At 38.5% G+C, this 16,405-nt stretch overlaps 2 protein-coding genes across 2 annotated transcripts; one reads left to right on the forward strand and one right to left on the reverse strand.

The window, feature by feature from the left end:
• The first annotated feature begins 719 nt into the window (after window positions 1-719).
• Window positions 720-5,120, forward strand: LOC140934004 (chondroitin sulfate N-acetylgalactosaminyltransferase 1-like). The gene is made up of 3 exons (XM_073383691.1): window positions 720-2,194; window positions 3,920-4,076; window positions 4,321-5,120. The coding sequence occupies exons 1-3, from the start codon at window positions 856-858 to the stop codon at window positions 4,520-4,522; spliced, it is 1,698 nt and encodes a 565-aa protein (XP_073239792.1). The 5' UTR covers window positions 720-855; the 3' UTR covers window positions 4,523-5,120.
• Window positions 5,121-5,289: 169 nt separating this feature from the next.
• LOC140935386 (tropomodulin-2-like) lies at window positions 5,290-15,465 on the reverse strand. The gene is made up of 8 exons (XM_073384934.1): window positions 15,115-15,465; window positions 12,831-13,104; window positions 12,633-12,740; window positions 12,058-12,296; window positions 11,443-11,526; window positions 9,630-9,689; window positions 8,720-8,864; window positions 5,290-6,945 (listed from the first exon to the last, which is right to left on the reverse strand). Exons 1-8 carry the CDS (start codon window positions 15,241-15,243, stop codon window positions 6,869-6,871), a joined length of 1,116 nt encoding a protein of 371 aa, XP_073241035.1. The 5' UTR covers window positions 15,244-15,465; the 3' UTR covers window positions 5,290-6,868.
• Between the last annotated feature and the right edge of the window lie 940 nt (window positions 15,466-16,405).

The following is a 16,405-nucleotide window of genomic DNA, read 5'->3' on the forward strand; positions in this document are numbered from 1 at the left end:
TTCGTCCTCTGAGCCCATCGTAAACCAAACACTAGACTTGAGATCCATACAGCAATTTTTCAGGATCGCTTGACTTTTCTAAATCGACATATGATATTTTAGATTAGCTAGAATCTTTCGATTTTGTGAAATTTACTGAGAATATAGGACTGCCGGCCATTTAGTGTTTGGAAAACCTTGACTAGACTGCTTGCAGTCCGTCTTTTCGATTTTTTAAAATCCGTGTAGTTCTTATCTCATCCAGCGCGATTGCAAACCACGACGTTACAATTACCATTGAGACGAGACGATTAATTAAATTTCCTTGACAGCTTCGTTGTCCCCAGACAGAACAAAAGAGTCAGCAGTCTCCTAGTCTTTCTTCTCGGGCTTACGCCCTTGTTTCTCGCGGCTCACGTGCTTAGGTTTCGCATGCAGTAACTTTTCAAAGAAAAATAAGAGACTGCTCGCAGTCTAACCTTGACCGTTTACTGTCCATATAGCCACAGCGGTTTTTCGCTACAAACACTTCGGAGGTCAAAATATTAGGGGTGTCGGAAACTAGAAAAATGCGGGTTGAGTATGCGCCTGTTTTTTTTTTTTTTTTGCTTAGAGATATTTTTACTCCGAGAAGCAGAATTGACATAGTTTCTTCTACCAAGAAAATGCAGATATTATGGACGCAATAATTTAAGAAAGCGTCATAGGAGATCTTTATCGACTAGAATACAGGTACCGGCCAAAAGGACCTGTTCGTGTTTCGCGGTATCTCCTTGCTAGCTGGTAGAATTTATTTCAAGCAGGAAGCTTTAACAACCCTAGGAAGGAAGCAGGAATATGGGATTTTTGAAACGAAGATGACTACGTTTTGTAACAATGATGATGTTTTCTGTTCGACTTCAAAGACTGGCGTTGTATTCGCTATTAATTCTTACAGTAATTTTAATTTACCAGATTTATAACCATAGCGAAAAGCTGGTAGAACGGCAACAAACACGGCCGGATGAAGCGATGAGATTAAACCATGTGGAATCGTTGGCGAAAAAAGACCAAGTGGCAAGAAGAGAATCTGAAGAGCGAATGAAGAAACGGGAGGTCGACATGGAACGGCCAAGTTTGCTCTTAAAGAAAGAAGTCAAGAGATTAAAATCGCGCATGAATCAAAAGGACGAGCTGATTCAGCGGTTAACTGCTCAATTACAAAAAGAGAAATCACAGGCGGAGAAATTTAAAAAGGAGGTTGGACACTTAAAGATTCAAAACGCCGAACTATTGACTGAAGTGGAAAGCAAAGCTGTGGCAGAAAACAGCGGAAGAAGTGAGCAAAACTCAGAACTCGTGAAAGATCAATCAAGCTCGAACAGCAAATTCCTAGCGAGTGTGCGCGATATTCAAGTGTCGGAACGCGTTCAGTTTCAAAGTTTCGCCAAAGCGCACGTTTTTGAGTACGCGTCGCTCGTGAGACCAAAGGATTATATTTTTCACGCCGGACAAAAAAAGGGGAGAGTAAAGTCAAGCAAGAAACATTTCATAGAAGCTCAGGACATCGCGATTAACTTTATAAACACAAACTCGTCCTATCGTGTGAGTCGCGACAATCTCGTAGATGGAGTTTACAGAATCGACATTAACGCAGGAATTGATTATGAACTCTACTTCAAAGACTCGAAATCAAATAAATACATATCAGTACGTCTAATTCGTCCGCTGGGACGTCTTCAGCCAGTTGCAATCCCAAATGATAGCAGGAATCCCAAGGAACTTATCAACCTGATTCTGCCATTGTCTGGCAGACTCGAGAGATTTCAGCAGTTCATAGACACATTCGTGGAGGTGTGCATAAAACGCGACAAGCATGTTTTCCTTACGGTAGTTTTGTACGGCGCTTCAGACTTCAAGAAAGTAAAATCTACTCTAAAAGACCTCGAGGCGACGTACAGTTTTAAAAAATATCAACTGATAATGCGAGATAAGCCTTTTTCTCGTGGTAGGGCTTTACACGACGGAGTTCTGTATTGGAGCAGTAAGCCCAGCAATGTTTTGTTGTTCTTTTGCGATGTGGACATAACCATCCGGCCTGAATTTCTCCGGCGGTGTCGCATGTATACGGAGCCAAAAAAGAAGATCTATTACCCGATGGTGTTTAGCTTATATAATCCAAAGAATGTGTACGAAGATGGTAATATTCCACCTCCTGCAGAACAGTTGAAAATCGGTAAGTTTGAACCGTTCTCCAATTTAGCCTTGGCCACACCCATACTATAACAAATACAATCATGAACAAAATAAATGGAAAACCTAGACCTCCCCTCCCCCCAAATCAAAGATGGGAAAATTGCCCGTTTTGCCCTTCGCTCGGCTGCATCTTGGATTTGGGGGGATAGGGGTTTGCTGTTTCATTTTTTCTGCTTAAGATTGTACTCTTTGTAAGGGAATACAAGACTGTCATGAATTCTGTATTTCAGGTTCTGGAGGGGGGCGTTGAGATTTTTGGTTTTGGCCTTTTTTTAGGTCAGTTGTTCGGTTTTTGCACTGAAAACCTTCAGTTTTTCGCAGTTTTTCGCTTTTGTTGTCCTTTGCAGTTTCCGGTTTTTCCGTTTTTTAGCATCTGGTTTTTTCGGTTTTATGGCAAAAATAAAGCAGGTTAGATTCCTCTGTGGGGTTCTGTTCAGTCAGATGTTAAGCTACAGTAGTATATGTTTCTATTTCACAGTCAATCCAGGTCAAACTACATTGTGGGATTCTGGATTTTTGATCACAGTTTACAGCTATAGAAGATCTTTTTGCCAACGCAATATTCAATCGAGGATCTTTGTGAATTCTCCTAGACAATCCTAGGGCAGATATGCAGGTTTTACGACCATAGCATCCATAGATGGTGCTGATAATGTGATGATATTGATATCTAGAATGATGATGTGATATTGTTTAGTCGGCAAAATTGAAGAACAACTCCCAAAAATTCTGTCGGCCGACTGTCCAAAAACGACAAACGGCCGACTCGATTGTCGTTAAACTGTAGGAGAGCTGTTGGTCGATGATAAAATTTTCAACTTGAGAGTTCATATTTATTGATCTAGGTAAAAGAGATAGTTTGAGTATCAGTTTTCTTTAACAAACGAGAGTTAGCTTTACAGCGGTTACCCTGACTAACAGGCGCCCTCGAAAGGTTTTTTCCTGTTTGTTGAAACCTGACCCGAGTTTTCGTGGACGTCAATCAACTGTTTCCATGGTTTTCTCAGGCGCTCTGACAGAGAAGGTTCCCTCGTCGTATCCTGTGATCATGCCCTCTCCCTTTATCCCTGTAATCTGTGCTCTCTTTTCGTTTCGCCTTGCCCGTCGGAAAGTTATTTACAAACCCAAACGAAAATTGAGCCTGTAAGTATGTACTGTAAATATCATATTATCCACTCCCCTCAGGGCTTTTCAGGGATAATTTACAACACTGGTTGGGGAACTTTGTCAGACTGCTTAACGTGCAGTTTACAAGTAATGAAGGAATGACTAATGATGCCCCCATACATGAGTGTGAAAGTGAGATAGACCACTACACCGGGCACTACGTGCCCTACTCTTTACGAGGAGTGTGTGGGTTCTTCAACGTCCAACAGATTTATAACATGTGCTAAGGCTTGTGAGACGGGGCCTACGGTTTATCGTCCTTATCCCAGAAGACTAGAAAGTCAAACCGTTTGCAGATGTCATTACAAAGGCAGCACTTTCTCCTCCGTTATTTAAAGACCCTGAGTGTTGGTCCGGCCTGGGTTTGAACCTACGGCCTCCCGCTCGGCATGCGCTCTCCCAACTGAGGCAGTATAAAAATGTCAAATAAACCCAGAAGTGAAACATCCTTATTTGATTCCTACTGTAACAACTCGGTGGACACAAGGAGCATGCACAAGTATCGCTTGTTTATATGTCTTTATGTTTCTCTCTTCAGGACGCCTACACGGTTTTTGGCGAATATACGGATTTGGAATGACGTGCCAATACCGATCAGATTATCTTCAAGTTGGTGGCTTTGATTTGAACATTGAAGGATGGGGATCCGAAGATTCGGGACTATACCACAAGTACCTTCTTCATCCCAGTATTAGGTAATGTTAAACACGAAAAAAACAAAACAAAACAAAATAATATCGCGTTTCGTCAGAGCGAAGGGATATTACTCCAAAAAAATAGCTTTTGAATCTCTTTATATACGGTGGTCAAATAACTTATCAACACGCTCGATAAAACCACTAAGCTCTAGTTTCAAAACTTCAACGTTTAAGTTTTTTGAGCAAGATACGGGACAAATGTTCATTACGTCCTGTATTCTGTTTTTCTGCTCTTTTTCAGAATCATCCGCGCGCCAGACAGAGATTTGTTCCATCATTTTCACGAAAAGAAGTGCGACCCCGCCCTCACAACAGAGCAATATCAGTCTTGTTTAGGTTCCAAAGCATCGGCTGAGGGAACGCATACTCAGATTGCTATTCAGCTTACAAAGCTTAGGGAGAAGTACGAATCAGATTCGCTCCAGGACGAGGGCGACGACTGACCGTGCACACGTGACACGTGTGAGGCTAAACACGTGAGGAAGCCATTCAAAAACCCACAGGAACGACCCTTCAAGTTTTTTTTTTGTTTTGCTTTGCATCCTCTTCCATGGAGATAAGAATTAACCGCATAATCACTTCAAATTTTTTTAACTGTGCTTATTCAAGAAACTCTTCCCGCCCGACCATTCATTAGTCTTAAGTCGAATTCCAAGAGTCTTCTCGCCCCTTCTTTCTCTAAAAATCCAGAAAACCGCTTGAAGGGGTAAGAAAAGAGTAAAGATACAAACAACAGACTCTAGGCTTGAAAAAATAGAGCTTCGTGACAGGAAGGACGAATGAGAGGTTTTAATGAACTTTGTCATAGCAGAACTGTCTTTGGTGAAAACGCAGTTTTTTTGCAAAAAAAAAAAGAGAAAGCTCAATAAAATATTTTTTCAAAAAATGTCTTCGACATTTTCACTGTTATAAGCGAAAGATATCATTTTACTGTTTTGCAAGGGAAATTTATGGGCAACCCCCTTCTCACCCCCAGGAGCACCTCGGCTTTGGTGAACGCGATACCGGATAAAGACATGCCCTGGGGACAAGAATTTTACACCTTGCGTCCTTAGTATTTTTTTTTGGTGCGGTGGAAGGGGTGGGGGGAAAGGAAGGCTCTATTTCCACCGCTCTCTGGAGCACGGGCTCATTTTCCGAGCAGCGGCTGGTAAATTATCGAGCCTAGGGGGGAAGGAGAGGGTGGAGAAGGTTAAGGGGTGACAAGCAATGTGCTCCATATGTATTTATTTCCTGAGCTGTGTAGCTGCAGTATTTATGTTATCAGTAATATTTTACCTGGAAAAAAATCAACAAACAACCAAATCTTCCAACCGCTATTTCTTAGTTTTCAGGATTTTTTTCCACAGCGAATTGGCTTGCAGGATACAAACACGATAAAATTAATATATTCTTTTTTTCAAGTCACTTCTTGACGTAAAACAAGAACATTAAAGTCATAATGAAACCCTCATTTCAATGTTTCCAGTCACGAGCTTCGCTTAAGACCACATTTAATTGTCACAATAAAATCTCTCGGAAGTTTCTTATTCAAGCCCTAGGATTTCACGGTAACAAAGTTTCCGGAACCGTTTTGTTACCGAGGTCTTAAAATAACGGAACCAAAAAGTGGTTTCCCATTGCCATTTTCAACGTTAGGGATCCATTTACAGAAATTCATTATTTTTCCAAACAGATACATGTACTCAACTAAACTGTAGTAGGGCAATTCTTAAGTTACGACTCATATATGAAACCAAAATGTTCAGCAGCTATCAGTTCCATCTTGAATTATTCTCAAAAAGCATTTTATGTTACTGGTTTATGGCTGCCAGCGCCAAAAAAATATATATGACTGTTACAAATTAAAAACATTTAGGAGATGGGTTCCCATGAATTTTCACGGAATCCAAAAATTGTTACTGATGGTTTCCCATGATCTCTGGGCACGGAACCGAAAAATGGTTTTCCATGGGAACTGAAATCCTAGGGCTTGTTATTGCAACTTCTGTCCCAGAAAATTTAAAAGGTATCATAACAGATAGGGAAAAAGGCGATTTTTGACAAAACAGGACACACAAAACGTAGTGATTATGAGAAATGCATTTTACAGCAAGCAAGAGAAAAATAAGTTGTGTATGATGACTGACTAAATGGTTTTTTATCCACTAAGCTTTAAATATTTTTGGTTTGAAAACACGACCAGCGAGACTTTTGACAAGTGCCTTGGTCGAAATTGCTGATATTAGAGATGTCTATAAAGAGAGGTTCAATTGTGCTTTAACTAAGATGAACCCTGAAGTATTTGCACCAATTTATAAAGAAAGTGGAAGCTATCTTCCAACTCACACAGGTAAAAAATATATTGATTGCTCTAAGTTGTTTAAAACGAAAGCTAGCTGTTCTCCTTCCACAAACAAGGACTGTTGTACGGATTTGTGAATTGAAGTGATTTCAGCTTATGTTGCAAAAATTAGTTTGCAAAGCAAAAGCTAGGATTTTAAAGTCAAGAAGGTGAAAAATCTGTTACATTAGCAATAAAACAAATTCAACTGTTGTTATATCTACCTAGGACAAAATTGCTCACTATTACTACGTATTTTCTCTCAAAACCTCCCCTGATATGATTTCCAATACAGTGTACATTATAGATTATCACATGAGGACAAGAATGGCAAAGTCTACGCACCGTCACATTTGACAAAGCAAAGTTTGTGCTTAACTGTGAAAGGTTTTATTAATTCCTAAAGAGAAACCAACCTTTCTTCGCCATTTTCAAACAAAAAAAGAACCGCGATATCTTATTTTAGTTACTCATCATCTTCCTCTTCCTCATCTTCATCGTCCTCATCATCAACATCACCATTCTCAACTCGTTCCAGTCGTTCTGCAACAAACAAAATCAACACTTTCACTTCTGGGTGCACTTAGTCACAAGTAACTTATCACTAAACTAGGGATAAAATTAAATAACCTTTTTACTGCTATTTTGAATTAGGGACAGTCACCTTAGAGCATCCAAAAATAAAAAAAAGTAGGTTTAAAAAGAATTCACAGGATTTCAAATGCAGTTCTGCTACTTAGAGCTGATATTGAGTGTAATCCAAAGAGAGGGTGCACCTTGTTATGGTAACAGGCTTTACATTCCACAAGTGGTCCAAGCACTGTCAGCACTGTTGCATAACATTTAAAACATAAGGATTTGTATGGGAGAAAGAATCAGAAAGAATACCCTTTAATCAAAATTAAATTAAATGATAGAGGAAACATAATAGACATTGAACTGTAAATCTTGTGAATCAGCATAACAGGCATTCATAGGGCATGCAAGCAGGTTGCAAAGAAAGTCTAGTTTACAGCTTGTCACTCCTGCAAGTTGTGGCTTGCATATACTTCAGTGAGCCTGAAAGTCATTTCAACACGCCTAAAAAAATTTGATGAGCAGGATTGATTACAAGTCTTTTGTAATTTGAATTCCCCAAAAAACTCACTTGCCCATCGGGCAAGTTAAGAACAGAATTCACTAACTCGATAGCAAAAACCACCATGAAAATCTTCGCCAGATTTACGGCTAGTGGATTTTTTGAGTCCTGCTAATGACCACAATAATGATCTTGACATTCGTGACTACCCACTCTCATTCAAGCAGGCTTTTTTGTCAGTCAAGCCGGCTATTTTAGTAAACTGCACCTTCAAAATTATTCCAAGTCTTTTTTTTGTCAGAGCAATTTTGAGCCAGTGGTCAGCTCTTTTTCAGCTGGTGAAATTAGCCCGCAGCCAGCTCTCAGGGGTTTCATTTCAGGCCAGACACGGGACACATCTGGTTGTTTGAAATGTAATGTTATGTGGTTCACACACAAAATAATTATTTTTAAAGTGTGGAAAGCATTTCTCTGTAGAGATCGCCCCAAAAGCATCACCAAGACTTTCACCGATAGAGCTTCAGTAAGCTGATTTTTCTGATAAGTCAATGTAACAAATGGATTGGACATTTAAATTACTATCTGTAAACCATCTGTCATCCGGGATTCATACACTCCTTATGATTGGAATTTGTTTTGGAATTAACCAAAAACTGCAACAACTGCAAACTGTTAATATTATTATAACTCTGCCAAATCAAAATTAATATTTCCCTTTTTGGGAGCTTTTAAGACCTTCCTGGTTAACCAATTGCAGTCCAGGGAATGCAGGAAATAGCATTTTAGAGAGTCCAATTTTGAAAACTTCTCATGGGAGCATGCCCCCGACCCCCTAGAAGTTTGTGCCTCCAGCAATCAACGTTCATGCCTGTGACACAAATACTGCAAGTCTGCCAGCTGAACCTCTGCAGCTAGTACTTCTGAATGCTACTGAATACCCTGGGCCCGGTTCCTGAAATGCCAATTAGCGCTAATCCAGGATTAAAATTTTGTTCCACTTTTTGTATTTACCTTCCTATGCATTGCCTAGAGGAACATTTTGTGCTATCATTTCTTTTTTTTTTGAAGTAAAGGCACAACAGTATTTTGTAAGATCAAGGAACATGTTCTTATACAAGAAAACCTTGCTTAAAATTTGGCTTAATCCTAGGTTAAACTTGACCATCTTTCGAGGAACCAGGCCCTGAGCTCTTAGGGACATCCCTGGGTAAAGAAACTTGTGAAGGTATTATAACTTACTTGCATCATTGTTTCGCACCATCAGTTCTGCAGCTCGGATTCTAGGTCCCTGGGTGTCAAAGCTCATTCCAAAACTCAACAGAGTTTTGTTCTTTTCCAGAGAATTGACAATTTTCTGTTCTACCTGGCTACCTATGATGGCACTCTGCAAATAACAATAAAACAGTTTTGTTCCAGGACTGAAAAATAACTGCTGGTCAATGTACAATATCCAGCGCGATTGCTGACTTGGCAGGTCAAACTCTAGTCTTGCCAGTCACTTTGATTGCTTACTTTGGATACAAACATTTATTTTCCATGAAGTTGTGAACTTAATGTGTCTCGTTCTATACCATTGCCATGATTATGCTATGCTCTAAAATCATGCCAAAAACCTGAATGTCAATGCAATACTAAAGATCTGTTACTAGCATAGTTCAATATTATTTAATTGGGCGAAAATGATTATTGCATTCATCCATGTGGTAGATAACATGTAAACCAAATAATATTGACATTGTTTGCATTAAAGAATATTCTTTTCCCTTATTTCACCAAAAAGTTGAGGTATGGAAGTCATGACCCAGCTAACAAACTAAGTTAGAGCATAGAAATACTACTGGATAGGTAACAAAGGGAAAAAATGAGACTACAAGTTACATCCCTTCCAAAGAGAAAACAAAAATTCCGGCACATTGTTTTCAGCATAGAAATGAGATTCCAGCAGCAAGTAATTAAATCAGGATGTCAATCGCTGGAGAGAGTCCAGGTTAGTGAGAGTCCAGCTTTTTTGTGCTGCGACAAAATTGATCATGATTTCTGTTGGATTTCAGCAGCTTTGTCCAAGAATTTCCACAGAAGGACTTGGAAATTGCAACTAAAAAGTGTATGTTAAATGTGAATCTAGTGTCAAACAAAAATCAATACACACCTGGTTGGTAAGCCGTACAGCCTTTAAGTTGGTATTGGTTTCTAGGACATTCATGATTGCCTGGCACACAAAAAAACCACAGTAAAGGTATTGCAATAAAGCACGAAAACTTTAATAAATAATAATTATTAGACCACTCCTTAGTCAAGAAAGAATTATTATTTATTATATACATACTGAGAAATACTCACCAAAAAGCTATGTCGTAAATTTTCGTACGCAAATTAGTTCTAGCCAATCAGAGGAGCGAACGATGGTTTTCACACGTGAAAAAACATGATACGTCCAATCAGAATCGCGAACGATGTTTTTTCACGTGTGAGAAAAATGATACGTCCAACCAGAAGGCACAGAGGTGTGTGGGTTTCGCGCCAAAATTGCTGCCTTTTATTGCAGCTTGCAGCGCCGCTTCGCACACATTCAACGAGAAAAGTTTTACTCAAAGAGTTTTTCTCGCTAAAAAAGTGATAAACATTTCGGAAATGGAGTGGGAATAGTTTCGTTTGTTTCACTGTCGATAAAGAAAACGGTAGAGAGCCCGTGAAACAACAGCGGAAAGGGATAAACAGAACGAGACGTAAGCTTTTGTTGTGCTTTTTGTCGGAGCTACTTTGCCTTTCATTTAAGCTTAAGTTTATATTGAAACTGGCCATTTTACTTAAATTCACTCATTTTCAATTGTGCATTGAGAACAAACAGTTGAGATTACTTATGGTTCTTGGATTACCTCATATCTTCACCGTCATTTATGTTTTTAACGAACGTTTTTACTAAAAAGCTGATACTTCGTTTTCGTTGTCATTTTGCGGTAAGTGTGTAGCGGCAAATTTTAGCATTTTTGAAAGATTTAAAATAAAAAAGCCGCCAAAATGATGATGTCTCAATATGTATATAATAAACACAATACCACATGGAAAGTGCTTTGTACGGTATTTACGCACTCGTTATTTTTGTATCAGAAATCTTACTCGTTCGCTGCGCTCACTCGTTCAATTTCTGATACGTCAACAACTCGTGCGTAAATACCGTACGACAGCACTTTCCATGAAGTATTCTCTATTTCTTAACTAATAAGTGGTCAAAAAGTAGGAAAGGGAGGAGAGTGGTTGGTGGGCATTGCAAAAGAGATAAAATTCAATATAAATATGTTGCAGTTCTATTTTATCCATCATGGAATTTTTATTTTCCTTTGTTCCAAACTCATCATCATTCAATTTCAAACCCAAAAGCAATGGAATATAGAATTTTAGCCTGCAAATACAGCCATCTCTCCTTGCTGCTTGCCAATAGGACAATTTGAACCAAAGAAAACACTGAACCAGCAGGGCCAAGTGACCAGTGCATTACACTGGCAATTTGGCACTCCTGGGTTCGAGTCCCGCTCTGGCTACTGACTGGATTTGTTCTTGGTCGTCCCAAGTTCAACTCCTTGGCCACGCTTGTTAATAGCCAACTGGTTACCTTCTGCCAGGGGGGGTTAATCCTGTTATGCTCTATTTGGATTATTTGTGTCTAAATATTTGAGTGACTTAAGTGGACTGCTTTCCACTATAAACAAACCTTTAACCTCAACTTTTTTAATATCACCAGATCTTTTCAGAGTTGAGTCATCAGGTGTAGTATGTTAGGGTAGTGGACAGAGTTATGCTAATGGCAATCAGTTGAGCCCAGTAAACGGGTAAATGCCACGGGTAAGTGCGAATTTACCATCATATCATGACGTGTTAGGATCCAGGAGAAAAAATTTTCAGATTAGCACTGATCACCAAGATGAATGACTATACCACAATCAGAAAAGTAGTGATATACATACCATTATTCCTTCACCAGTTAGAAAATTGGATTCCAAGTTAATGCTCTCTAGTGTTTTGTTTTTATTTACAGCATCAGCAAACAACTAGATAATTTAGGGCAGAAAAAAAAAACTTCAATATTTTACACTAAAAAAAAACAAACAAACAAAGCAAAACAAATCTGATTGGATTTTTGGGAAAATATAAAGGAGAAAACAATATCACATGAGTGCTGTGAATGGTTTTCATGTCTTGTCACAGTGTACACTGCAAAGCTTTCATACTTAAAAGCTTATTCCTATCATACAGGTCACAGTACTAAGTTTGAACCAGTAAAAAGGAGACAGCAATGATGTCTTGAGAGTTTAATGGTTCAGTGTAAACTGATTTTAATGCTTTGATACAACCACAAATATTGTATCAAACTCGTGTTTCATCACAGTTTATATTACATAAACTGGACTTAAACCAATTAAATTTTTTGATGACGTAGCTTATATCTTTAAGCCTGTTGATTCAGATGCTAAACTAAATTTGCCAAAATTAACCCAGTTTTATGTAAAAAAAATGGCCACTACTGGTGTGAATCAAAGTTACCAGGTAGAATTTGTAAGTAAAAAGTAATATTCAAACACCTTGGCTGTCTTGTCTGTCATCTGCGTATTTGCCAGTTGAAGATGTTTAAGATTGGTGTTACTTTTTAGTGCTTTTGCTACATCTTCAAGCACTCCCACTGTAACTTCTTGATGGTTGTTTAGGTTTAAATTTTTGAGTTTAGGATCATTGCTCTTCAGTTGATCCATAGCTTTGTTGAGATTCAACTCATTTACGGCCGTCAGATCTGGCTTTTTAACCTTTGCTGCTTTCACAACACCTGGAAAGTCAATAAAAAGATTAATCACAAGGCTGAAAAAAAGTCCCGTCTAGTGATCCAATACAACTAGATTTTCTTGCCAGGCAAGAATTTTAGATCAAGAATTTTAGTACTTTCAAAAGCACAGGATACAAATGATCATTCCACTTTATGTGAAAAGAGTAAAGCTATTTAAGTAAGAGTGTTTTACATTTTTACAGTCCATTACACAAAGCCAGAGAAGCAAGAACCTTAGAATAAAATTAGTGCAAGGCATTCTAGTTGTATTATATATACCTAATTCTAAATATAAAAACAAATCTTGTTTCTCATAAGTTAAATTTATTATCTACACACCAGGTTTGTACTTCTTTAAGCCACTACCCCTGAGTGCTTTTCCAGCGTCCGTCTTTTCTGCCCAGTGACTCTGGTTTTGGGTCAGCATTCCATGTACTCCAAGAATTGCTGAAAGGTTCATTTGTGTAAAACAACTGTTAAATTATATCAAATAGCCATTGGAACAATCACCAACAAGATTAGAAAATGGTATACTACCTGCAAGTTCCATCATCTCTTCTTCAGTGGCATTATCCAACACCTCACTCAGGTCGTCCGGTAACATGGGTTCAGGATCCTTTCGGCTGGGCTGGTCCTTAGGCCGCCACACCTTTCCTCGTTTTTCTTTCTTGTAAGGCACATAATCTTCACGTTCCTTCTCATTCTTAGCCTGTTCCTCCAAGTGATCTAGCAAATGTTGTCTGTCAAATGGACCCGTATTTTGCTTGTCTGTTTGATTTGCTTGACGTTCACTGACTGGAAGCAGAGCATTCTGAAATTGAAAATTATAATATATTTACATATTTCTCTTTCAAAGGTGAATCACAGAAGTTCTACAAATAACCTTTACCATTTTGAACAACAGATAAATATTGTCAAACTAGCTATAGGACAGAAATTACCAGTATTTTTTTTATTCATTTAACACTTTTATTCCTAGACTACATAAAAGACTTGAAAATATGGCACAAATCTCAAGGTTAGTTTGACAAGAGGAAAATATAACCGAATAATTATTGTGTGTATATGTGCAGCAATTATGACTGTATTTCAGAAATTAATTTTTGCTTTTATATCATACCATAACATAATATGTTTGCTAAACTTTGACAAACTTAATCAAATTATTGTCAGAAATCAACCATTATTGATTAGAGTTTTGGGGCACATAAATAATTTAATACAATAAACTTCAACAAAATGTGTTAAAACATGTTGGACTCCTGTTTGGAAAATGCTCTGATAGCTGTAGGTTAGCTTACTAATTACAAGCTGTTGTATTCTTTGCCATTTGTTTTCCAACTTAAAGTTACATGTACGGTACTAATCAATTTTGAGCTTAAACAGTGCTGGGAGAGATACTTCGATTTGAAATGTCAGTGAATATCTTTTAGTTATCCCTTAAATCGGTAAAAAGTTACAGTATTTGAGCCTATGTGTAACTCCTAATTCATCATAAGGTCAAGCTAGCTCAGGCATTCATGAGCCTATCAAGCCATCCATCTCGGTCCTGCAACAAAGCAGAGAGGTCGTTTGGAAGGCACTCTGTGTCTCTACAGAGTTGGTCGATGTAGTTGATTGCAGGGTCACCAACCTGCCTTTTACCATGGTTAGGTGACCACAGCAGTAGATCACTTGCGAGTTCTTGTTTTGCTTGCCAGCAGTGATCTGTGAAGCACATTCTTCATCCATGTAAGATTGTAGAAATGTCAAGGATGGGTCTACGAAGCTGCAGTTTGGTTGGATGTTGTCTCCAAGAGATGTAAAGTATAGCTCTCAGCATCAAGTTATAGGTTCCATCGAGCTTAGACTCAAGGGAATTAATTAATGACCAGACTCCTAATTATATATATATAAAATTTTTCAAATTTCATGGGGAATCCCAGCCTCCCAAAATCAGATATATTTTTGAACAGAGGCTTAAGAGTCATTTTGAAGATGCATAGCAGTCTTAATCTACATCTATCTGGTCTGATGAATGAGCCTGTACAGTATTTTCTCAACTACATCTAGGCCTTGCAAACTGGCATATTGCTGTAACCTGCATTATATCTTAAGCAATTTTATCTCTGCTTAAACACCAACTTAGCATACGATGAAAACAGAATGAGGTTGTTATTGACGTATATGTATTTGAAGGAGCTCATATGATGGAAAATCAATGACAAACAAACATTTTAGAATTTATGGTCATAACCAGTGGTCAATCAAATTCTTCTTTATGGAATGACAGTCTTTTGTATATTTCATTTGCAGTTCCAGTTGTTTTACAGCCAAAAATTGCTGTCTTTCCTCTTCGAAAGGCATATGCAAAACAAATAAAACTAACCAGCAAAATATCACAACAACTTGTTACAAAAAAGATTCCTTAGCAGTGTTGAGTGAGTTTTCGAGCTAAATTTCACACATTAAAGAGAAAAACTCTTGAAAAGTAAGGAGATTTTGCGATTAAGTAGTATGATAGGTAATTTGAAATACTAGTGCAGCAGTAATTCAGCTTGAGCAAGTGAGCTTATTAAAATTATGGAAGAATCGCTCAGCACGAATCACAGGAGAGACCGAGGACAAAGAATGACCTGGATTCACAGACCTGTAGGCACAAATAAAATACCCTACATAGAAGTATAACTGTGCGATTCACTGTACACCAACGAATACGATAGAAAACAATTGTCATTAACTTAAATATTCGTTGGATGTTTGGTGCAAGAGGGATAGGCTATGACAGCAGATCGATGTCAAATCATTCCCAAAACAAGATAACCTCGATCATGACTCTTACCTCGGGATCAATGGCCGCATTTAGATCTGCTAATTCTTCTGGAGAAAGAGCTTCAACTAAAGCATCCTCGTCAATGTCTTGAAACTCATCAAGATTTACTGGGGCTTTCTTCTCCTTTACCCAAGACATGGCGGTTAAAGCGATCCCGAGAAACTAATGTTGTTGTCGCTCTGTTTACGGATAAATAGCTTCTGCAACCCAAGATAACTTCAATAAGTGAAGAAAACTACGTTCCCTTTGCAAAGGATCGATAACTTGCTTTTCCGGGGAAGAAATGAAGGAATGAAACGCTGTAAACTGAAGAAGATATTACGAGACTCGGGTACTCCCTGTCTGAAAAACCAACCAAGCCCGACCCAGTCCCCTCCGAGCTCTCCGCCCAAATATTCCGCGTAATGAACTTGATGACAGAGCGATATTTACAAGAATAGTTGCATTCACAAAAGACAAAATCTTTCGCGCGAGGCTTCTTACATTAGAAATAATTAAGTTGCGTCAAAAAATGAGTAATTTACTTTTTCTGATAGCACAAAAGGTGTTTGTCAGAATTCATATAACACATGTCTTTTTTTGACTACTTTAGCAACAGTGACGAAAGTCAACAAATCTCCTGACAAATTGAAATATTCCTTTGTTGCTATAGAAAGAATGAAAAGCAATTCGAAGTTTTGCTTACGTCACCCGTAGTCTTAATTAAGTGACAAACTACATCATCATTCCAAGGTAAAGAAAAAGAGAAAAACTAAATTTGATCCAGTGTTCGGCTAGTTTAGTATTTGTGTTTCTTTAAAGATTGTTCTTTCTGTCTCTTTACAGTTCCTAGACATACATGGTGGTAATCTCTTGATCCTGAATAACGAGGCCTTTATAATAGTAATAAAAAAAGTTCAGTGCTTCATCCACGACAGCTGTCAACACCTTACAAAACAAATGTAGTTCAGGTTCCTCCTTCAAACGTTTCTAGATCTTTCTGCTCCGCTATAAAGATCACTTCAAGCCAGGAGTTTCGCGTTTTTCAGACAGGCGAAGTTAAGGCCAAGCTAGCGCGATGGGAGCATCCGTCACGCGTGTCTCGTGCTCCACGCCCGCTTCGCGCCAAAAGGACGCGAGAAGAGAAAATAATGCCTGCTGCACCTTCAAAAAGATTGAACTCGGAGTCTTACAGACCACACTTAAAGCGCAAACACGTCCTTCCCCCGGCTTGGACCGAAAGGGTTACTTTTATGCCATTACGTAAGCAATAAAAGTATGTTCCTTGTCAAACCTTGTAGCTTCAAGTTGCTGAAAGTTA

This window comes from Porites lutea, chromosome 4 (genome assembly GCF_958299795.1).
Source record: "Porites lutea chromosome 4, jaPorLute2.1, whole genome shotgun sequence".
NCBI lineage: Eukaryota > Metazoa > Cnidaria > Anthozoa > Scleractinia > Poritidae > Porites > Porites lutea.